A 25,040-nucleotide genomic window follows, 5' to 3' on the forward strand; every position below is an offset into this window, starting at 1 on the left:
ACACATTTCCTTATATTTCCTTTAAATAAAGATCAAATTAAAAAAAATTGTTTCAGGAACATGCGAGTTAATATTTAAGGTTGTGTTCCACCCTGTAATTTTTATTTCTTACTAAAATATTATAAGACAATTCTTAGTAAAAGAGTAAAATTTTGAAGTAATTTTATTGAGAGGTTTTCAAATTAATAACATAATGACGACACTGTTATAATTGCAACAAAAAATACTTGTTACATCACATATTTTTATTTATTTTAAAGTAAATATTATCCTCTTACATCATTGTTTGTTGACTCGTTCCCTCGAGACAAAAGAAAATTTCTTTAGTTGCAATTTTTCTTACAATCACTTTAAACAAAAATCTTCCAGTTATTGGTAATACACTGTTGACTTCGTATTTTGTGTTCATCAGGTAATTGTGGATTGCATAGTTACCCTAAAACATGTACATCTTTTTTATCACTTATATTTTATATTTTTATTATGTGTGCAATTTTAACTATAAAGCCTAGAATAATGGATCGCTGGAAACACTTGCCCAGCTACATTTTATTGCAAATTATAATTTATTATACTGTGAAACAGAAAATTGTTGCATTTATACAAACACTTGTTATTAACTAATTCAATATTACTGATATTAAATTATTTTTGCCCTGTCCGTATCTCGACTTTCTTCTTCTTAGAGTGCCATATCCCTACGGAACGTCGGCGACTACCATGCTTATAATATTGTTATACTGATCTCGGTCTTGCGCTACGTGTAGCAATTGGTCCGCTGTCAAACCTGTCCACTGCCGCAAATTCCTCAAACAAAAGAGTTTCTTCCGTCCTATCCATTTCTTTCCTTCGATTTGACCGTTGAGAATTAGCCGAAGGAACTCATATCTTGGTCCTCTGATTATATGTCCAAGATATTATTATGTCCAATATATGTCCAATATTTAATAGAGTTCGTTGATGTCCCATTCTTCGAAGAACTTCTTCGTTTCTAGTTCTGCTAGTCCATGGAATTTTTAGTATCCTTTGATACAACTACATCTCAAACGCCTCGATTTTATTCATAGTATCGGCGTTTAAAGTCCAAGTTTCACATCCATACAAAAGTACAGACCACACGTAACATCTTGTAAACTTTTCACGGATTTCCAAATTTAATGAGTTATTGGATAATAGAGGCTTGAATTTTTTAAATGAGTTTCTTGCCTGTTCAATTCTACATCGAATTTCGAAGGATGGATCTAGATTGCGGGTAATCCAACATCCAAGGTATTTGAATCTCTGAACTCTCTGCAGCGGTTGTTGGTTTAATATCAGTTGGGTTGCGCCGATATCCACTTTACTGGTCACCATGTATTTAGTTTTATCGATATTTATCGACAGTCCCCAATTTGTGCATTCCATGTCAACTCTATTGATTAGCTCCTGCAGATCGTCGATGTTTTCAGCTAGAATCACAGTATCGTCGGCGTACCGTATATTGTTAATTATTTCTCCTCCTATGATAATTCCTTTTTGATCTTTTAAAGCTTCCCTAAATAGATTCTCAGAATACACGTTAAAGAGGGTGGGAGATAGTATACGGCCTTGTCTTACGCCTCGTTCAATAATGATTGGCTTTGATTCTCTGTTGTTGGTATTAATAATGGCTGTTTGGTTCCAGTAAAATTTGGCAATAAGTTTGATGTCTTTCTCATCTAGTTGGATGCTCTGCAAGGCGGTAATTAGTCTGGTATGCTGAACGCGATCAAATGCCTTTTCAAAATCAATGAAGCACATATATACGGGTTTTCTTACCTCCCAACATCATTGAAGGAGTATTTGCATAGAAAATAGTGCTTTTCTAGTTCCAAGGCATCTCCGGAACCCGAACTGCTCTTGACTAATTATTTCTTCGCACTTGTTGTTAATTCGGTTTAGAGGAATATGCAACAGTATTTTAACGGCATGGCTCATTAAACTAATGAGTCTACGACTCATCGACTTTAAAAAATGTAAATTACAATTTTTATTTTTAATATTTAGTATAATTTTGGAATATGAATATTTTGCATAAAAACGTTTTATTTCGCAAATATTTTTTTGCTTAATGCAAAATTTTGCCAAGTTTAAAAAGCTTCCATTAAAAAGCTTTGCAGTTCATCTTTCTTTGAAGATGTATTTGGTATCTTAGTGAGCTGTCGGTAATGATAGGCTTGTCAAGCATTATTACACTATTTGGCTCCATGTTTGGGATCAGTGAGTTTTCAAACCAATCTTCAAAATATCAGCTTCCATACTCTTTTGGTAATCAACGTTAAAATTCTCTATTTCCTTCCCACATTAAAAATGCTATTCTCAAGTTTCTCAAACCGCTTCGTCATTAAAACCATCACTCCCAACATGGGCGTGTGTGATAATATTGTCCGTATATATTCGATAAGATTTAACTGGCAGTGGTATGGTTAAATACGTAAAACTTGATGCTAGAAATGATTGTAATAATTTAAGGAAATTTATTAACTGTATCAGTATACAATTATCCACCAGATTATGCAAAAGCATATACTTACAGCAGGAAAAGGACATCTATCAGGATTCTTCACCCCAAAATTTATCATCATGTAGGACATTTGCTCAGGATAGTGTTTGTACAAGAGGCTGCATATATCTGATAAATAAGGTATGAAAGGAATATATAACCATTTTCCGTTATTCCATTTCGCTGCTAGGACCGTTCCCTGCAAAATTGAACTAATTTTGCTTTCGAATTCTCTTATTTATGTATACATACCTCCGTTGTTTCATCAATAGGTTGCTTTGGAGCCAGTTGAATGTCCAGCATTTTGCTCGTTCGATTGTATCTTAATAATTTGAGCTTCTTTACGGCGTTGTCAATGTGAGCGTACTCGGGTTCAGGGCAAATTTCCAATGACTGAATATCGTACATTGTTTTTGCTGTAAACTGAAAAGTTGGCTTAAACTTTTGAAACTAATAAACTTAAATTTGCATTCGAATGACCAAGTGGACATTGGAAGGTTTCCGTTATTAGTCCTAACCTAAACAGAAAAACGGTTCCTTTTAAATGCAACAATTTATGGTACACAATGTTTTAGATTGAAAGAATATCACTAAGAAAATACAGACAGGAGAAGATATGGCATAACTATCTTATATACGAAGAAATAGAAAAATCTTTAGTTTAAAGAAAGTTTGACCAATATGTAAGGTAGTCGACAATATTTTATATGACGTATTCACTAGCATAACCTATTCTAAACTCTATCCACCGAGAAGCGATAGTGCCAGTAAACAACGAAATATACGCGTGTAGGGTTATAAACGTTTTAATTGGCTGGCGTTTAGATCTCTTTCCGAAATCTGTATTACGAAAATTAAGTGATATTTATGAATATATATTTTTAAATAATAGAACATTTTTGATTCAATGCACATACAAAGTCGGCAATAAATGTTTTTCTCATCCCATATGTCATAAACTTGGGAATAGATATTCATTATACAATTCTTTGTTTGTATTTTTAAATTAAATACTAATACTAAATCAACTGACAACACTGTACACAGCTGTACTGCTGTAACTTCCATTAAATTAGTATTTGAAGAGAAGTCGAACGATAAAGATGCATCCCTAGCCACAGTTAGACGATACTTCTGTTATTGCGCTGTTGCCAATTTGTTATATTTTATTGTGCTACATAGATTTTAAATCCATTTGTTGACAATTATGAAAAATGAGCACATACATTTTGCAATGCATATGGAATGAGATTTAAAATAACTTTTTTTTTCAAACCCTTTATATTTTGTGCACTTATTTCTATTTCCGTTAATCAGTCTGGTAAAATTATAATAAATCAAACTTGAGGAAAATGTATGTTATGCATTATTCTTATAAAAAAGATTTACAAATAATAATTGAGATTAGTGGGATAACTATGAAAATAAATACAAACAAACGAGGCTTACATGCCAAAAAAATCGTTCGCCTTCCGTTTTATAGCTAACTTGGGAAAAAAAACGTGGCTACTAAGATGGCTTACCTTGTTGTCGTTAAAAACAATTAGGAAAAACTTGAACTATCACTATCACCATTACTACCAATTTCTATAATTAACGGTTCAACCATGACCTCAATAATATGATCAAGTTCCCAGAACTTTTTTTCTACTGTATTCTGCACATGCTTCACACAGTTTAACATGATTTTAACATCTGCAAATTTGAAAGTCTTGTTGTTGGCAGCAACAAAATTTTTAGCATCAGACCAAATCAGCTCAATAGGATTGAGCTCGCAATGGTAGGGTGGCAAACGTAAAACGGTTTTATTTTGAGCTTTTGCGAGTTCATCGATAACATATTTGTTATATTCAGCCTTACGCGGTGCCACTAATTGTAAGAGTTCAACTTTAAGCATGTCCTCATCGAAGTCGATATTTTTTGATCGTAACCAGTCTTTTATTTTTTGCTTTATCTATGCTGTAGTCGGTACTTCCTCACTTTTTCGCGAATGGTAAGGAGCATTATCGAGAACTATGACACAGTTGTCTTCTAAAAGGGGCAAAATATTTGCAAACCACTTTTCAAAACCGTCTGAGTTCATTTCCTCGTGATAGTCGCCACTCTTTTTTGATTCAAACGTCCATAGGCCACCTTCTACAAAACCTGTTTCACTCCCAATATGTGTAAGAATCAGTCTTTTTCCTTTGCCAGATGGATTTTTGAGACTTGCTGAGAGACCTGACAAAAACGCCTGCCTGGAAGATTTCACCGTTTCGTCAACCCACACATGAGATTTTGTATGTCCTGCATTTACCCATGTTTCATCTAAATAATAAATTTTCCTGTTTTCCTCCCGAAATTTTTTAATGGATTTTAAAAAATTTCGCCTCCATAAAATAATCTCTTCTCGTTCTAATAAAGCACTGTTTCTACCCCTACCCCTGTATTTAAAATCTAATAATCTAATAATTTTAGAAATTTATGGAAAGTACTGCGTTTAAAATTTGGCAAGCTTTCGTCGTCGTTAACAGCTGCAAGAACTTTGTCTATAGTTGGTATTTCGTTGCGAAAAAAAAATTGATGTACAATTCGACGAATAGCAGTTTTATCAAAATCGTCTATTTTGTGAAGTATGGTTTTTCTGGGTTTGTTCTTTTTCGGTGAAGAAAATCCTCCTGTACTTTTCTGTTCCCTAATAATTCTGTACACAGAAGCTTCACCTACTCCGCTGGTAGAAGCAGTTTGTTTAACTATTTCCGATATTAAAGCTTCAGGACGCGATTCCGTTGTCGATTTATAAATATTATATATAACGCTTTTTTCCGTACTACTAAATGCACGTAATTTTGAACGCTTTTTTGGAGTTAATTCCTCGGCAGAATCTGTAGAACTCGACATTGTTTGTAAAACTGAAAATTAGACAGCAAACTGTAAACAGTGTAAAAAAATAAATATAAAAGCAAACAATAGAAAGCATAAATAAACACCCACTAAGTTCGATTAAACGCGCCGAAATGTACAATTATTACCACGAAAGCTATTTTATCAACTGAACTTATAGCTTTTTTTAGTTGTTGGTGCTTTTTGGGTCTTAATTTTTATAAAAAAAGAGGTTACAGTAGATGGCACAGTAGACTAGCCCGAAGTGTGTTATACTTTGTTTTCTACATATATTTAAAATTTAAAGAATATTTTTAAAATTGAAGTAATTTTATTATTTATTTTTTATTTATATTTTAAACAAATTATATTATATTCAAATAATTCAAAGAATTATTGTTTATTTCTGACAGACTTGTAAAATTCAAACGAAATATTAAATTATAATAAAATATAAATAAATATCATTATTTGCTAGTAAATTTAATTATTATATAAACTAAATAAAACATTTAAAAATAATAATTGTATTTATATGAAATTATTTTAAAAATAGAAGTGTCTTAAAAATTTAAACAGATGATTCAATATTGTTATTAATCGAATGACATTTATGACTTTTGAAATTTTCTTTTAATTTTTTACTTCTCATTTATTATCTGTAGAATAAATATATGATGACTAGAACCAAATTGATCGAGAGTAGTGAATCAATGTGAAGAACCCCTATTTTGTGACGGTACCCGTGACGACACCATTTTGTGGCGCTAGTTCCGTGTCGACGTCACCTTGTGACGCTAGTTCTGTGACAACGCCATCTTGTGACGCTAGTTCCGTGACGCTTGCCTCAGTATTTTACTATAGAGGAAAAAGTAAAACAACGCCAGTATAGAAGTATCGCTTTAATAATTATTTTTTGCTCCTTACTCCAATCAGTGTATATGTTTTCTGTTCAAATATCTTTTATAATTTTGAAAAACGGCGAATCATTACTTCTTTCTTTCCAATTTTTTAATATATATGTAGGGATATTACTGTTTTTACTTTCTTTCCTAGTTCAACTTTAAACATTTATCTTTATTGTTTTTCAGGAACGTCTAGGTCGATATTATCTCCTTTTACCTGTAGTAAAGATAGGTTTCATTCTATAATTTTTAGCAGTGTGCTCCTACCTATGCTCTGTTTTATTTTCTCATTTATTTTTTATTTCCTCTTGTTACTTGACAGTATCTTCGAAGACTTTCTGCTGCAGTTATCTTATATACCATAGTTTTTTTACTTGTTGCCAATATTTTTTATCTTTTTTACTATTCACTTGCATTTTTTAAACATTAAATTTCATTATGTTAAATTATTTGTGTGTTTACTGTTATTACATATCACTAGACTTAGGCAAATATGCAAATAAAGAAGTATGAAATATGCGCATAAATATGCAGTATTTTATGTAAAAATATGCAGTGTTTTATGCAAAATATGCATATTTATCTAGAAAATATGCATATAATAAAAATATTTATAATATTTTTTTATTTACAAAAATACGTACAATATTATAAGTACATAACATATACAATTATTTTAACATATAAATATTATTTTGAATTGTGGTAACAATAGATTATCAAATGATGTTCAAAATTTTCTTATGGCTTCTATCTGAATACATATATTTGTAAATATAAATACTTCTTTCGACATTAACTGATGTAACTGGGGCATTTTTCAAATTTACTATAATAGATGGTTCTAAATTAAGTGGTTTGGAAAATGTCTCAGCTAGTACTTGAACCACTTCAGAAAGAACCTGGTAACCACTATTTTTTTCCATGGTCACTTTAAATTTTTGACAAATTTTCTTTCCAATAGTACCTTTAACAATGACACAATGACTTTTGTTTTGACACAATGACTCAAATTCTTTTATTAAATCTGTACTCTCTAACAATGATAATTTGGAGGATTCTAATTGAGTTTTCTGGACAAAACTATAATTTGATTTTATGAATGACAGTTTCTGTTGGAGGATGTTATTTTGGAAGGCTTGCTTAGCTTCCAATAAAGATTGGCAACTATCATCTGTTAAAAGGTAAATTATTTCTTTTTAATCAACAAAATGATCAGCATAGAAATTAGCTGCTTCCAACCATGTTCCCCAACGTGTTAAAATGGGTTGCGTTGGCAGTAGAACAGCAGGAAGCATATCTCTGTAACATTGTATTCTTACAGGTGATTTCCGAAATACCTTTTTGACACTCGCTATTAAACTGTTAACTATTGGAAATTTTTTTCTTACTTCCTCCGCAACTCTGTTTATTCCATGCGCTAAACAAGTGACATGTATTAAGTTTGGATAAAATATTCTTAAATTTTGTCCTGCTTTCACCATAAATGGTGCGACATCAGATAAAATAAGCAATAATTTATCATTAGGCACAGTCGCAGAAAGAAAAAAGTTTGCTAATGCTTCTTGTAGAAACCGTGATATTGTTAAAGCGTTGGTTTTTTCCACTTGCTTACAGGAAATTAAATACGATTTTGGAAAGGTTTCATCGCTAAGTACACCAATCAATAAGTGCACAATGTATCTTTCTGACGAGTCAGTGGTCTCGTCCACACATATGTAAAAGTAATTATTACCTATTTCGGCTTTTATGTTGTGGATAACTGAGGAGTATAACAAATTGACATTATTTCTCTTTAGAGTTCGTTCACTGGGAATGTTGTATTTGCAATATTTTTTTAAAAAAGAACTAAAGTTTTCATTAGATAATTTTGAAAACGGTATATTAGAAGATACTAATGCACGACACAAGTCTTTGTTAAAAGTTTCTTATTCGGAAAGCACTTGGACACTGAAGGTTGATATTTTTCATCGGATATGGTTTTTACTTTTTTAGTTACATTTTTCGCGGTTCTGTCATGCTGATCTATTTGAAATTTTTTTTCAGATGAAATCTAAAAAAGAATATAAATATATTCTTTAGTTGTACCTATTTTTAAAATTTAAGATTGTAGAAATAAACTAAAAATGAACCGTTTTTGCATAACAATTAAAATATTTAAATTAAATCAAATAAAAATCGTTGTAGTAATCTTGAAAATGTCAAGAAATTACTGTGCAAGAAGGAAGAACCCCCAAATATTTACAATAGCCTTTTCTGTTTACATTTAAAGAAAAAATACTGTGAGCATAAATTAAAAGCACTTAATTAATTTAGTGTAAAGCAAACTATTCTATTGTCAGAAAAAAAATATTAGCTTGTAAATTTTTAAAATAAAATAAAAAATAATAAGTACGTATTTACGGTTTTGCCACAACATGAACAATAAACTTTATCCATATCCATAGATAGCTCTTTGTAAGGTTTTATCCAAGTTGAAACATTGCTTATTTTCGGCATTTTCAAAGCACAATAATTATTCACAATTAGAAGTACACGTTGTTTACGCCTCCAATTTTACAACAAAAGTGAAACCAAGTGAAACTGATCGTCAAAATAAAAATTTTTACCTAGAGACATAAACTGGCAAACACAAACCCTTTCCCAAATTTCAGGACAAAACGTGACAAAAAGCCACTGTCTTTTGAACTGAAAGAATTTGAATACCAAGTGATTATAAAACAAAATTAAATATTGGCATTTTTATGCTATCTGTAAGTTTGAATAAACTTTTATTTTTATTATTTTCAAATTATATGCACTTTATGCTCACTTTTATAAAAATATGCAAAATTTGACATTTTTGCATTTTTTATGCATTATATGCAAAATATGCAATTTGCATATTTGCCTAAGTCCACATATCACATTGAACCAATAGTTATAAAAAATTCTAAAGTTTGAGCCGAAGTATAAGCTGATTTTCCTCATAATTCATCAAGTATTTTTCTAGCACACCTCACTACACAGACAGAATCAATCAGCGCTTAGTCCATTTAGCGAAAGAACAAGGCTCAACGGATAACATCTTTGCGATAGTGGTGTTTTTACGAGAACCTTCTAAAATAGCAGCCCACTGGTCGAACCGCAATTTAGTTCGTATAACTATGGAGGCGAGCTTCGACAATTCAAATAACTCCTTCAGTATGTCCAATGGCGCCAACACTGACATTATCATTACGCAATATGCAATTGAATCTTACGGATAACTATAAACAAAACTGTACCGACTTACAAAGTTCTGACTTCTTTTCAACCGAAAAGTCAAATGGAAAACGATCGGCTTCGGATTTCGATGACGAGAATTTCGGACCAAAAACAGATGTTGATGCTTTAGATGACCTTCTTTCACCAGGTCCTAAAGAATCTATTGCAAAGAACTTCTAGAAAGCGTTTCCGCCATCTCCAAATAACAATTTCTTAGGAGATAAAGCTGTGTTTAACCCATTCATGGAACACCAAGAAAAAGCAGCACTCGAAATGGAGAAGAGCTTGCGGAAACGAGAAAGCAGAGATAAATTCGAAGAGGAGGAAAGATTGGCAAGGGAAGAAACGCCGACTCCACCTGCAGATGCTGTTCACGATGTCAGTGGACTAGTGGAAAACTAAGCTAATAGCGAATCCGAAGACGAGTGGAATGACTTCAAAGGCGACGAAGCAAATAAAGAAAACGTTTCGCTGCAGCAAGAGAATAAGGTTGCTGACATCCCCGAAGAGGACGATACAATGTCTCAGCTGAACCCAAATGCTGCAGAATTTGTTCCAGTATCACCGACGAGGAGTGTTCCATATCCCACTTGTTGCATGCTAATCAACGACCAAATCGTATCACAATTGCCTTGCAAAGCAAAATATGTAGATATCAACATGCCTAATCCTAAAGATTTCGCAAAGGAAGTGAAATCCAGACCTAGTAAAATCGATACCAATGGCCATAAAAATATGGAGAACATCTTAAATGGCGAAAATATCGACGAATTCTATGAGTTCCAACCGGTCACCACACCTAAAAAGGTTTTCCAAAACGATGAATTTCACTTTGACCCTAATAATGCAGCTCCTTTTACTCCCAAACTTTTGGACCAATTTAAAGCTTTGTCGACTAAGGCCGTCCATGGCGATGAATCAACGGCCACTCTTAAGAGTACTTTTAATGACTCAAGCCAAGACTTGCATATTTTAAATAAAGAATCAGATCCTATGTCCATGTCCTTCTATGCAGATAAGGGTGAATCTAATCCCTTCGATTTAAATAAAGTTCAACTACTGCCTGATAATCTCGATGATTTCTTGAACAAACCGGATAACGATAATTTCAATGAAACCATCTCGGATTTATCTGAACACACACATTTTAATGAGCGCAAAAAAAATTTAGAACCGGAAAGAGAACTACTAACCACAGAAGAGACAAAAAAGAAGAACCAGCAGACCTATCCGCAGATGTAGAACTTATTTTACCAGTTCCAACATATTTTAAACATATTACACATCTGGCTTTCCATTCCTCAGGTAGCTATAGCTTTCTCCGCGAATATTGTTAGTTGTTGCTCTGGAAACCTCAGGGTCTTCTAACCCTTTTACTAAAAATTGGTCTCATTAATCCTGTATAGATCCTTTTGTTAAGTTAATGTTCTCCTATTCTAACTTGGCTGCACCGTACTTATGATGACCAAATAGTCAGGAATACGTATTTACGGATGCCTTCCATCTCATACGAGCCCTTACAATTATAAAAGGGGACAAACTAAAGTACACGCAAAATTCAGATAGTTGACAGTTTATTTTTTCTTAATCATATTTTTAATGTATTACTATGTAAGTAGTTAATTACAAATAATACAGGTCCAATCAGCAAAACGAAATAAAATATACTTACTCTAACAGAACTAATGAATAATAAAGAATGTTTATTTTGTTACCAACTAAATAATGGGATAAAGAACGAATATTTACTTTTAAAACGGAGTAGCATCGTTCTTAGACTCCATGGACGCTCGAATTTGGTTAAGCATTTACCCGACTAAGGATCCACACTGTTTAGAGGTAAATTCATTGCAAATCTTCTCTATTTTGGGTTAAGTTCGTATAATGTCCGTTTTGGGTTATTCGTTAGTGTCTGCTGCATTTTAGCATTTTTGGAAGTAGGCTATTTCAAAACATTTGTTAATATATCGCAGCATTTCGCAGAATAAAAATTGAAAGGGCAGCGTTTATCAAAGTGTCCAAGCTATCCAAAGACACAACCAACAAAAGTACAACCTTTAGTAGTACTCGTACTACTAATCAATCGTACAAGATAAAGTACATCGTACATAACGAATATCGTGGCTAAAGAATTTGAGGATTTCATTTGCCCACTCTAGATATCCAATTTAAACTCAGCAGACGCAGGGAGGGAATATAAACTAGTACTAGCAAAAATAAGAATAAAAATAACACCAAAACATTTTCTACAAGAAATCACCGAAAAAAAAATTCAATGTAGAATCACTGTGGAACGACTTTACAAGAGAAATGTACCAAAGGAGGCTAGCACAGAAGATACAGCTAAAACAAATAGACGACATTGAAGATATAAACAAGCTGGAAGAAAATTAAAAACAACATTGAGGAAGCAGCAAAAGAAACTCTAGGAAAATAGGAAAACGCAAAGTCATACTGAACAAAAGAAACAACAACAATACACTATGGTTCAGAAAAAGTAATAAAAGAGAAATGTTAAGAGAAACGAGAGGCCTAAACGAAGTACAAAACATATAATACTCCAGAATCCCCTGACACTTATAGAAGAATACAAAATGAAACAAAGCAGTTGGCGAGAAGAACAAAAAATGAACACTGGGAACAGTTTACAAAAAGGATGGAAAGCGGCTTCTACGGTACACAAAAACAAATATGGAGATTTATAAGAAAAGAACGAAAAGAAATGGCAGAATTGAAGGAATACAATGACATACCAGCAAACGAATGGGATTGATACTTGTTCAATCACAAATTAATCCCTTAATTTGTAATCTCACATTATTCTTAACTTCTTAACATTTTATAATTTCACCGTGTATAATTCAAACATTGTGAAAATGATATCGAGTAATATTTTAATAATTAAAGTCCCTTCACCTGTTAATGAATTGTCGAATAATATATTTTTCTAATTGAAATTTTTAAGTGTTGCAACGATGACCTAGATTAAATTGTAATGTAAGCTAATAGTTCAAAGTTGGTTAGTATCATAGAAGCAATAACCTCTGTGCTGAGGTATGAATTTTTTGTGAGATTATAAATTGGGAATTTGAGCTCATGTGCGCACAGTCTATTATAGAGAGTTACCTTAACATCATCATATAGTGTAATATATAGTAGCTTTCAATAAAACCAGCACTTTTACTCCACAACTTCAATTTTTATTATATTTATCATCGTCGATCGACAATAAGCGGACAAAGGGGCATTAAAAAATGATTCGGACCTCATAGCTACGTTCGAATCTGTCCAGAACTGTTTAAAGGAAAGAAAAATAATAATCAACACAATAACGTACCTTAATTAAGACACGAAATAGAAATCAGTTTTCAGGAAGTAGAGATAGCCATAAATTCACTTAAAAATAGAAAGTCACCAGGACCAGAGTCAAACAGGGTGATTCGTTAAGCCCACTTCTCTTTAATATAATAATGGACGAAATAATACAAGCAGTACGTAAAGGTCATGGTTACAGAATGGGGAACAAAGAAATCCAACAAATCAAATGTAAAATCTAAATTGTTGGGTAAATAATAAAGCAGGAATCAGGTTTAGATATCTGGGAATAGATATAACTAGTTACGGAGGTGTTGAAGAAGAAGTACGACAACAAAGCTTTAAAGCAAGTAAAACGCCGGGATCTCTTAATGACACAATTTGGAAGAACAAACACCTAAGACAAGACACAAAAACAAGAATCTATAAAGCAGCAATTAGACCTATATTTACATACATGGCGGAGACAAGACCTGACACATCTAAAACGAGACGACTATTAGAAACAACAGAGATGAAAATACTTCGACGAATATTAGGGAAAAGTCTGTTGAATAGGGAGAGAAGAGAAAATTTAAGAAGAGCATGCAATATAGAAGACATAAAAGGATGGGTGACAAAATAGAAACAGGACTGGAACGAACACATTATTAGAATGGCAGAGGATAGGATAGTACGAATAGCACGAGATAAGTCACCAAATGGACGAAGAAGTATTGGCAGACCAAAAAAAAGATGGTGCGATAATTTAAACAATTTAGGAAGCTAATATTGTAGAAGAAACAGGCTTTAAAGCCTACATACAAGAAGGAAGAAGAAGGAAGAAGTTAAGATTAATACTATTACAAGAAATAATTTTAAACTCAACTGTCTTCTGGATTGAACCGCGTCGATTATCATTGCGACGATTAAATTAAAAATTGTAAATTCCCCAAACTGCGAATGTGGAGGATATGGCACACTAGAACATATGATATTAAATTGTAGTAAAAATAGAATAAAGAATAAAATTTTTATGGAAGCCATTATGAAAATAAAAATTTTAGTAAAACCCATCAACCTTTATGGGTTAATAGTTTCTAACAATTTAGAAGTTTATAAGTTGCTATATCAATACATAAGTGGTTTAAAAATAAGAATATGAAACAATAGTTTATAAAGACCAATGTATACCAAAACTTGTACATAAATGAAAAAAAAGACAAAACAAAATATAAAAAAGCATATCAACAAAAAAAAATAATAATAATAAACAATATTAATAATAAAAAAAAGAGATACACAAAAAATATTGAAAATAAAAAATAAATAAATAAAAAAAAATAAATAAATAAAAAACCACTGCTTGCGGATCTGGATAATACTGGAGAAACATAACCACTGGGCACTGGATGCATGGAATCGAGACTGGATACCTACTACAGTACTATATACTAGAAAATTGTATACAAAATTGTATAAAATTGTAATAAAATATATATATATATATATATATATATATATATATATATATATATATATATATATATATATATATACATATATATACATATATATATATATATATATATATATATATATATATATATATATATATATATATATATATATATATATATATATATATATGTTTGTTTTGAGGTTTCCGCGGGAGCTATATGTGCTGTCACTATTTTTCCGGGTTTGACTCCGCGTTGTACAACGCGGAGTCAAACCCGGAAAAATAGTGACAGCGTATATATATATATATATATATATATATATATATATATATATATATATGTTAGATCACTAATCACGTATTTGACTTTTTAAAAAAGAACTTTATTTGTTACAAATTAAATATTAAATAATAGTACAAAATTAAATTAATTTAAAATGACTACAATAACTGGACTGGTCGAAGTTGCAGCTAAGAGTGGTTCCGGCATCTGAGAATGGTAATTTATAGGTTTGGTATGAAGTGCTGAATTGCTGTTCCCATGAATATTGGCCAACGGTTCGTACAAAGTTCTAATGCGTGCTCAGCGGTTTCTATGGGAATGGGATGATGAAATCTGAAGTCGGCGAACTTAAGCTAGTTCAAGGTTAATATTTTCTCATATAACAGCTCCCCTTATTAGTGAAAAGTCAATGCCATTGCTTTGACTTTTACAGAGTAATTGGTGTTTCTGCTTCGCTTTTTGTTGGACATTGGGTCTTCTTCTGAAGGAGGCTAAGCCCTGAAGTTTCTGTCTAATGGAATTTCTGCGTGGTAATGAAGTTGGACGCTGATCCTGGGACAAGGAGATTGCAATTTTTGGGAATATTTTGGTTCGGTATTTGCAGAAAAGGTATAAGATAACTAGGATAATAATCAGGGATAAGGTTGATATAGTGAATAAGGGTAGATGTTCCTCAATGAATGATTGGCTCATGATATGGTCCAGTTCTTCTGAATATTGGTCCAATTTGTGTTGTGCAATATTTAAGTCATCTACGTTGATCTTACTGAGTTTTAGTGGTTTCAATTTTGATAGGTGACTCTTTGTCTCAAAATGGTCACAGCATCTGTAGGGTACGTTAACTGGGTGACTTCTATACGTGATATTTGTATATTTCTCAATTTGGTCTCTAGCATGAATTCTGGTACTGCCGATGAATGCAATACATTCGGGAATTAATCTTAAGATTGAATTTGTTTTGATTATTTGTGTAGTGACGTCTTTTCTTGCACATTTGATTGTTACTGGTAATGGATTGGAAATGGTTAGTAACCATAAATTTCGGTCAATTTCTTGTACATTGTAACCTTGTGCCAAGAGCATGGACATCTGGCAAGTTTTTGGTAAGTTGCTGAGAGGTTTCAAAAGCTGGGCTTCACATATAGCATCTGTGTCTATGGGATACGGAAGAATGTCTGTACACATTCTTTGGTTTTGACTGATTTGTTTACAATTTTCGGTGTCCATGGGTAAGACATATGAAATTGAATCATCATCTCGCGCTATGTATTTATGAACAGTTGAAAGTATATGATGAAAACCAGTTTGATTATCTAATATTGGTATTGAATATAATTGATACAAGGTGAATATTTCGGGATCAACTAAGGGAATTTCGAGGACGAAAACAATTTTTGAATCAAGCTGATAAGCTTGCAGTTTTATTATGTCAATATACTGAGCTATATTTGACATATAAGTGGGTAGATGCAATACGTTATTTTGTAATGACTGTGAGATTTCTTTTAATGCGTCCATTAAGTCTATGGGCGAAATAATAGAACTATGTAGAATTTGCAGGCGAGAGAATGTGATAGAATTTAGTATATCATTTAAATAATTTTCTAAAAATACGTAGCTTTCCATTAAGGACTCACATAAATCTAGTATTTGTAATTGTGCTTGGTAAAAGGAGATGTCATTATTAATGTCCAGAAGTGTAGTCTCGATAGTTTTTAAGTCTTTGTTAAAAGTTTCTTCGTCTATTTGCAATTTTTGAATTGTAGTGTTGAAAGTTCTTATAACTGAAGTGGTAACAGATATTTGATTTTTTAGGAGATTTTCAATTTGAGTTTCATCGGAATTTATCTTATTTATACATTTATTAAAGTATTCGCCATCAGAGGCGTCTAAATTTCCAGTAATAGATTTCCAGATTGTTCCAATACCATTTACTAAACCGCGTTTTAGGCGTTTATTATAAGGTACTGTGTCAGAGGTTATTTCTTTATATTTTAAATTAACGGAGTTTGAGATTTGTTTTAGCAGACTAACATGTGTCTGTACTTCGGCTTGAAAGGCAAGTTTTCTCGGTGTATCCACGTTAATAAATTTTTCTAACAGGTTTTCCAAAATTCTGTCATTATTGGATATTGTAGTTTTGATAGGTAATAATTCTTAGACAAGTAAAGTCCATTTGTCATTAGATATTCGTATAGTTCCTTTTTCATGAAAAAATATTCCAATTGTGTTATTAATTGGAGTGAGGAGAATTTGGGATTGGACGATAGGAAGGAGTCCATAGAATCTGTAAAGGAAAATTATTCAAAATAAGGTTTGAGTCTGTCAAAATTTACTTTAGAGGTTTGGTTAGTTTTGGGGTTAAGGATAATTGCGGAATTTGTAAAAACTTCTTGAATTTCGAAAGGTCCATTAAAAAGATTATCCGATTTTGATTTAATTTGGGATTCTTTTACGTAAACTTTGTCACCAATTTTAAAATCAGGTCTTCGTTCTGAAATATTCTCGTCAAATCTTACTTTCACCTTTTCTTTCTGTCTTTCTGTTTTTGCTCTGGCTACTTTGTAAAAATATTCCATGCGGTTATTCAGGTCTCGAATATATTTACTCATTAGTGTTTTTTGATTGTATAGAGTTTCTGGTGGTCGGCCTGCAGTGTGCCCAAATATAAGTTCATATGGTGTGAAACCGTGGGTCTTATTCTTTGTGTTGTTATAGCATATTATTGCATAAGGAAGTATAGTGAAGGGATGATCGTTTGGGTTCTCGGCTTGATTTGCTCTAATCATTTCTGAGAGTGTGGCATGAAACCTTTCTATAGATCCATTAGATTGTGGATGGTTAACGCTAGAAAATGTTAGTTTAATGTCGTATAATTCGCATAGATCTGTGATTATAGCATTCTCGAATTCTCGACCGCAGTCACAATGAATTCTTAGTGGTGTTCCATAGTGTTGAAAAAAGAGTAGGAGTGTCTTGACTACTGTTACTGCCTTTTTGTCTTCCAAACGATAGGCTTGCGTGAATTTTGTCAATTCGTCACGAATAGTTAAAGCGTAGTTCCTAGTAGGGTATTCGAATATGTCCATATTTATTCTTTCGAATGGTGTTTTTGGAGTTTCTGTTATGACTAGTGGTCCACTTAAGTTTTTCCTGCAAATCTTAACTTTTTGGCAAATTTCACATGCTTTTACAAATTTCTCTACATCTTTTGTTAAATTCTTCCAATTGTATTTCTGCTTTATTCTTCTGACAGTTTCGTTTATTCCTCGATGTAAATTGTTTTTACCACAATGGTAATGATCTAAAATTTGAGGGATTTCGTCTTCGCTGGCTGTTTTAATTATATTTTGACAGATTCTTAATTTTAATTCTTTGTCAGCAAAAATATAAGAAAATATTTCTAGGATAGGTAGTTCGAGATTATTTTCGACGCAATATATTTTTGATTCATCGAATTGATCTTTATTTGCAAAAAGTAGAAGAAACAAATGTGATATTACTCGTTCGGGATCAAACGGTAATGGTATAATAAAATATTTTCGATCTTTTACAGTTTTGCTGTGTACAATATTAATTCTTCGGTTACTATATTCCATGTTTTCTTCGAATATGTCATTCATTATTTTCTCGTGGAGTTCTTCAAGTTTATTTTGCCAAAAAAATGTAACAATATTTTTGTTGGATTTGTCTAATAAGTCCGTATTCGATGTTTCAATTTTAGAATAATCGATTATTGACTTAGTTCTATACAGTTCGATAAACTTGTCAAGTTCTTCGGACATTTTTTCTATATTTTCTTCATCGTCGTCTTCGTTTTCTTGAGTTTCCGTGTCATCTTCATTCGATGCATGTAATGAGATTTTTGATTGAAAGTTTGCACAATCCTTGAAATGGTTAATCTTTATCCTTGAGAGGGCATCTGCATTTCTGTTTATTTTTCCTGCGCGATGTTCTATTTTATAATTGTATTCTTCGAGTTTTAGGCGCCAACGCGCTAATCGGCTTCCGGGATCCTTTATCGAGAAAAGCCATGTAAGGGGTCGATGATCGGTAATCAGGGTGAATTTTCGGCCAAAAAGATATGGTCTAAAATGTTTGACTGCCCATACGATAGCTAATAGTTCTCTCTCTATAGTCGAATATTTTGTTTCGGCACCGCATAATGTTCTGGAGGCATAAGCTATGGGTAAATCTTTTCCAATAGGGCCTTGCGATAGAACGGCTCCAATTGCGAATGCACTAGCGTCAGTTGTTAGTAAAAATGGTTCCTCAAAATTGGGATATATAAGTATTGGATCTGAAGTTAAAATATTTTTGAGTTCGTTAAAGGCTTCTTTGCAATCAGAATTAAAAATAAAAGGTACGTCTTTCTGAAGTAGTTTCGTAAGTGGTTTAGAAATTTTGGCAAAATTTGGAATAAATCTTGTATAGTAACCGGCTAAGCCTAAGAATGATTTTATTTCTTTGGTGTTCTTTGGTTCCGGGAAGTTTTTGATGCAAGATATTTTAACTGGATTTGTTTTTACACCATTTTCTGTTACAAGGTGGCCTAAATATGCTACTTCTTTTCTTAAAAATTCGCACTTGTCTGGCTGTATTTTTAAATTTGCTTTTCGTAACCTTTTAAAAACTTCTGTTAGTCGTGACATGTGATCATGAATAGTGGGTGAGTAGATAATTATGTCATCCATATACACTAAGCATCTTTCGTTTTGTATTCCTAAGAGGATGTTGTCCATTACTCTCTGGAAAGTAGATGGAGCATTCATTAGTCCGAATGGCATGCGGACAAATTCGTAATGTCCATTTTGGACGGAAAAGGCCGTTTTCTGGATGTCTTGTGGCTCGATTTCAATCTGGTGAAATCCAGACGCTAAATCTAGTGTTGTGAAGTATTGGCATCTTCCTAGTTGGTCCAATAGTTCTGATATTTGTGGTAGAGGATAACGGTCTTGTACTGTGAGTTCGTTGAGTTTTCGATAATCAATAACAACTCGCCATTTTTGTTTTCCTGACGCATCTAATTTCTTCGGTACGACCCAGACTGGACTCGACCAGGGCGAGACACTTTTCTGGATTATTCCTTCTTCTAACATTTTATTAATTTGCGTCTTTACCTCTTCCTTATGTATTTGAGGATATCTATAGGATTTAGTGAAGATAGGTTTAGCGTTGTTTGTTTCGATTTTGTGCTTGATTTCGTTTGTGAAGGTCAGTTTGTCGCCTTCGACATAAAATATATCTGCGTATTCAGTACATATATCTAGAATTAGTTCTTGTTCTTCGCAATTTAGATGATCAATTCTTAGTTGTTCTTTAATTATTCGTGTTCTATCTACTACGGGTTCTTCAAAATCATTTCCGTTGTAGGATAGGATTGTCTCAGAATTTTTGAAAGGTTCGACTGAAATGTCTGAAAATTCGATTGTCTTCGGCATAGCATTAGCATTTAGTACGGAAGTTAAGAATTCTCCATTTTCATCTACATGGACTAATGCATGAGGTAATCTAACTTTTTCTATTTCTTGAGCTGATAATACGGCATCTGTATTTGATAAGTTGCATTTTAGTCTGCATATTTGTTCGGTCCGGCTGTCAATGGTAATTCTGTTTTTTCCTTTTATTCGTTTTCTCTCTGGTCTTTCAAGATTTTTGTCTTGATCTCGGTTTTTTACGATAGTATATTTTTCATTTATAGGGTTTTGATATTTTAAATTTGATTCTTGTTTAGAATCTGATTTAATTTTTATTTTAGGTTCGTTTTGTCTTATTTCTGTGGGGTGTGTCGGTGTTTTGTCTTTAGGAGCTGTGTTTGTCTCGTGTCCTACTTTGTGAAGGGTGACAGTTTTAAAATTTGTATGCAACTGTCGGGATTTAAGATCTATTACGCATTCATAATGATCTAGAAAGTCTAGGCCTATTATGCCATCGAAATCAATGTCTAAATTGAAAATAAAGACTTTGTGAGGATTATCGTCAGTGAAGGGAATCAGGACAGATTCTGTTATTAACAATTTTTGATCGGTTATACCTTGAATAGTAACGTTTTCAGGAAATCTACTATGATAATTGCGTGCTGTGTTTTCTTTGAAAACAGTGATTCCAGCACCAGTGTCGATTAAAAGTTTAAAAGTGTTGGTAGCATCGTTAATGTAATATAAATTTTTGGAACTCATTGTATGAAATGGGGTTACATGAATGTCTGTTCGGGAAAATTGAGATTCGGGTGAAAGTTGTCTAAGTTGAGTGCTTGGATTTGTTCGTGGATATTCGTAATATCCGTTGAGGGGTTCGTATGATTGGGAGGATGATTTTGATTCTGAAGTGAAAGAAAATCCTGATAATTTTGTGTGTTATTGGTTTCGTAAATGTTATCAGTTTGTGGATTATTTTCTGTATAATAATCTGTTTCATAGTTTTCATAATTATCGGTATTATAATAATTATCTGTATAGTATTCGTTTGTATAATAGTTAGTCGTCATTTCATCAGGGTATTCGTTTAAAACATGTGCCCGTTGGAAGTTTGGGTTTCTTTGAATAACAGATGGACGATTTTGATTTTGAGATGAAAAGGAAGGTCTCTGTTGGTTGAAATTTGGATTGTTGGAGGAATATTGATTCCTATTAGGATTCTGATTGTTTTGATAGTTGTTAGGTCCATTATTATATTGGTTTTGGTAACCGTGTGGCCTAGAAAAAGTTTGGTTTGGCTGGACGAAACGTGAAGAGCGGCATTCACTATTTAGATGACCAATGCGGCCACAATTTGTACATTTTGTAAACTGAGATGAGGGTCTTCTCATTGGTTGAGAGGGCTTAGGAATAGTTGATCTAGAATTAGATTTTTGTTCTTCAAAATATGACAATTGAAGTTCGCATCTAATACGATTGCTTGCTTCAATGAGATCTTTTGGATTACTAGCCCTAATAATTTGTCCTAGACGAGGTTCTAAACCGGTTAAAAGTGTGTTTAGGGCCATGGTATCGATTAAGTCACATTGGGCAATTTTTTGATCTGGGGATAAATTTGCTACTTGGATCGAGGCGTGCATTTTTGCATTCAGAACTTGTAAACGGTTAAAGAAAGTTAGAGGAGATTCGTTAGATAGTTATCTTAGTCTTTGTAAGTCTTGTATTAAGGAGGTCAGGTCTCTACTGTCTCCGAAATGTAGATTTAGTAATTGTTTTATTTCTGTATAAGAAATTGGTTTTCTAGAATTAATAAGCTGTGCAGCTTTACCTTTGAGTTTATTTTTTACGTGAATCGTTAATAGAAGGCGCTGATCGCCTGTGGCCATTTTAAAAGCACAGTCGCACGCATCTAAAAATATAGAAAGAGAAATCGGATCGCCTTCAAATTCTGGGATAATAGAAAATATTTCCGAAAGCTTGTATGGTTCGATTTCTTGTTGAGTCTGGGAACGTGTCTCAGGCATTTTTCGAGATATTTTTAAACGAAAATAAAAATAGAAGTATGGAGAAATATAAAACGTATCAGTATATAAGGGAGAAAAAAAAATGTGGTGGTATATAAAGGGCAAAAATGTATCAATATAAAAATATCAAATAATATATCAACAAAAATGTATCAAATATACCAAATAAAAATATATCAAGAGAAAATATACCAAAATATAGCAAGTAAAAAAAAAAATATGTCAATATGTCAATAAAATATCAGTATAAAATAGTGTGTAAAGAAATATCAATAATTTCAAATATTAGATAATCAACTTGTATTTTCTTTTATGTATCTTGATTAATTGACTTGCAGTATAGTCAATTTCGTAAATTATTATAACAAAATTATTAACGAGATGATTCAAAATCCACTTACATAAAGAAGAACATCGGGACGCCTTGTTCTCTCTGCTCAGCTACCAGGGGCTTCACTAGGTGTTCCTTCCGTAGATTACAGAAGTGAGGTTGTTCGGAGATGCTTTCTTCTTTAAGGGTTGTCTTGTTCTCTCTGCTCGGCTACCAGGGGCTTCACTAGGTGTTCCTTCCGTAGGTCACAGGAGTGAGGACTTCCGTAGATTCTTTGTTCCGTTAAGGGATGAGAATCCGCCGCTGCCAGTGAGTATACACGTGTTCTAGCAACGTTAACCGGATCCTACTGACTTTGCGCCAATTGTTAGATCACTAATCACGTATTTGACTTTTTAAAAAAGAACTTTATTTGTTACAAATTAAATATTAAATAATAGTACAAAATTAAATTAATTTAAAATGACTACAATAACTGGACTGGTCGAAGTTGCAGCTAAGAGTGGTTCCGGCATCTGAGAATGGTAATTTATAGGTTTGGTATGAAGTGCTGAATTGCTGTTCCCATGAATATTGGCCAACGGTTCGTACAAAGTTCTAATGCGTGCTCAGCGGTTTCTATGGGAATGGGATGATGAAATCTGAAGTCGGCGAACTTAAGCTAGTTCAAGGTTAATATTTTCTCATATAACATATATATATATATATATATGAGTTTTGTAAGTTCACCAATTGTATAATGTAGAATTTTGCCGTAGTTATATCGTTTTTAAAATATTAATAATGTAAATTTTAAATATTAATAGATTGTATTTTATTCATTGTCAAGAATCAAAGTCAAACATGATTAGGCGAATGAAACCGTAGGTTTAGCAGTCAATATCCCAACCACACACACACATCTAAAACGAGACGACTACTAGAAACAACAGAGATGAAAATACTTCGACGAATATCAGGAAAAAGTCTGTTGGATAGAGAGAGAAGCGAAAAGGTAATAACATAAATGAATGGGTAACAAAACAGAAACAAGGGTGAAACGAACACATTAGTAGAATGGCAGATGATAGTATCGTACGAATAGCACGAGATAAGTCACCAATTAGACGATGAAGTATTGGCAGACCAAGAAAAAAATAGTGCGATAATTTAAACAATTTAGGAGGATAATATTGAAGAAGAAACAGTAAAGCGTACATACAAGACGCAAGAAGAAGAAGAAGAAGAAGGTTTGCAACATCTCTCACAGGATGAAATTAAGTACGAATTTAGGATTTGGTTTACAACAAAGGACACAGCCGCAATAAATAAAATTATCTTCACCAGAGACAATTGGATGAAAAATTCTTCCATTCAAGAACTTTAACAACACATATAAAATAAAAGATTATATCAAATCTTTTTTGTAACTTACGGTTGTATGAAATTGTACGCAAATAATAAGAGCACTCAGAATAGTTTCAAAACTCATCTTCCAGGAAGACAACTGCTGCTATTAGTCGCGAAGTTTAAACCCATTAAAAATATTTTCGGAAGCACAAATTGTGACACGCTAGAGTTAATAGTTTTTTAATAATTCAAATGTCTGTAAAATTATGGCACAATTAGATAATAATTATGATTGCAACTATATAAAGGTTTATAATAGCTTACTTCCATTATAAGAATTAAAAAATATGATACCGCTATTAAAAAATGTAACAAAAAGTTTTCTTTAATTGCTTAAGCATACTCTCGTCTTTTGGCGTCTTACGACTACCTTGTGCCTTTCTCACTTGCTATATGGGGTGTGTCTTTATCTATCTTTCTTCTTCTTTGGCTTTTTTCTATTATAACTTCGCCGTTTTCGTCCTCCACAGCAGTCTATTCCTCCAGTCACCTTCTTTGATGTCTTTATCTATCACAGCATTTCCTATGTGCGTTTTCCATCTTATAGCAGGTCTTCCTCTCAGTCTCATTCTCGGCGGATCCCCGTTCAATATTCTTTATTGTCACCTGTGCTCTACCATTGTCGACTTTTATGGGTTTATCGTAAGTCTTACATTTGAAGTTTGTTCTATAATCATAGTCAGAGCCTATTTCAGCCTATGACTGCGCTATTAAATTTGCCTTGGGCTAAGATGATCATATTATCCGTATTGCCTAGGACATATCTGTCGTTGCTGAGTCTAACTATCAGCTCAGCCATAATTATATTCTACAAGAGAAGAGATAAGGCTACTTTCTGCAGACTGACTAGTTGTGTTGACACTGTATCTCTCAGTAGCATTACGTATATGAACTCTGCATAATATACTTCCTTATTTCTGACACTGTCCTTACATGATAATCTAAGCATTCTTCGCAGACACCACAAATTAAAAATTTTAAGTTTGTTTATGAATCTAGTCTTTAACGTCCATGCTTCCATTTCGTACAAGAAAACAGGCCAAACAAAGAGACACTTAGCATCTTGCATGTCGGGTTAAAATCCAAATTCAGATCAGTCAGAAATTTACAAAGTTTCTAAAAAGCGTTTCTAGCTTGTTCTACGCTGCTCTTCATTTCAGTCTCAGGTTCCCACTATCGTTTAGCAGTCAATCTAAGTACTCATTTGTCATCATCATTATTCAATAATTATTCAATAATTAACTCAAATTTTGCAGACCTTGCAATAATTATATTATGATTAACTACCGTATTACTAAAAATATTT

General features: G+C 32.8%; 1 protein-coding gene across 2 annotated transcripts; it reads right to left on the reverse strand.

The window, feature by feature from the left end:
- Nucleotides 1–163: 163 nt before the first annotated feature.
- Nucleotides 164–23,849, reverse strand: LOC140438022 (uncharacterized). Of its 2 annotated transcripts, none has more exons than XM_072527742.1 (4): nt 23,760–23,849; nt 2,774–2,944; nt 2,553–2,720; nt 164–436 (listed from the first exon to the last, which is right to left on the reverse strand). In XM_072527742.1, exons 1-4 carry the CDS (start codon nt 23,814–23,816, stop codon nt 275–277), a joined length of 558 nt encoding a protein of 185 aa, XP_072383843.1. In that variant the 5' UTR covers nt 23,817–23,849; the 3' UTR covers nt 164–274. The 2 variants fall into 2 exon arrangements, with proteins under 2 accessions (XP_072383843.1, XP_072383847.1); XM_072527746.1 differs by having other exon boundaries at nt 2,774–3,039; nt 23,760–23,822.
- Nucleotides 23,850–25,040: the final 1,191 nt, after the last annotated feature.

The sequence above is a fragment of the Diabrotica undecimpunctata genome, chromosome 1 (genome assembly GCF_040954645.1).
Source record: "Diabrotica undecimpunctata isolate CICGRU chromosome 1, icDiaUnde3, whole genome shotgun sequence".
NCBI lineage: Eukaryota > Metazoa > Arthropoda > Insecta > Coleoptera > Chrysomelidae > Diabrotica > Diabrotica undecimpunctata.

Coding starts and splice junctions, on each gene's coding strand:
- LOC140438022 (XM_072527742.1), bottom strand. CDS start 23,816: ATGAGTTTTGAAACTATTCTGAGTGCTCTTATTATTTGCGTACAATTT. Junction 2,721..2,773: donor CTATTGATGAAACAACGGAG/GTATGTATACAT, acceptor TCAATTTTGCAG/GGAACGGTCCTAGCAGCGAA. Junction 437..2,552: donor ATAGATGTCCTTTTCCTGCT/GTAAGTATATGC, acceptor TACATGTTTTAG/GGTAACTATGCAATCCACAA.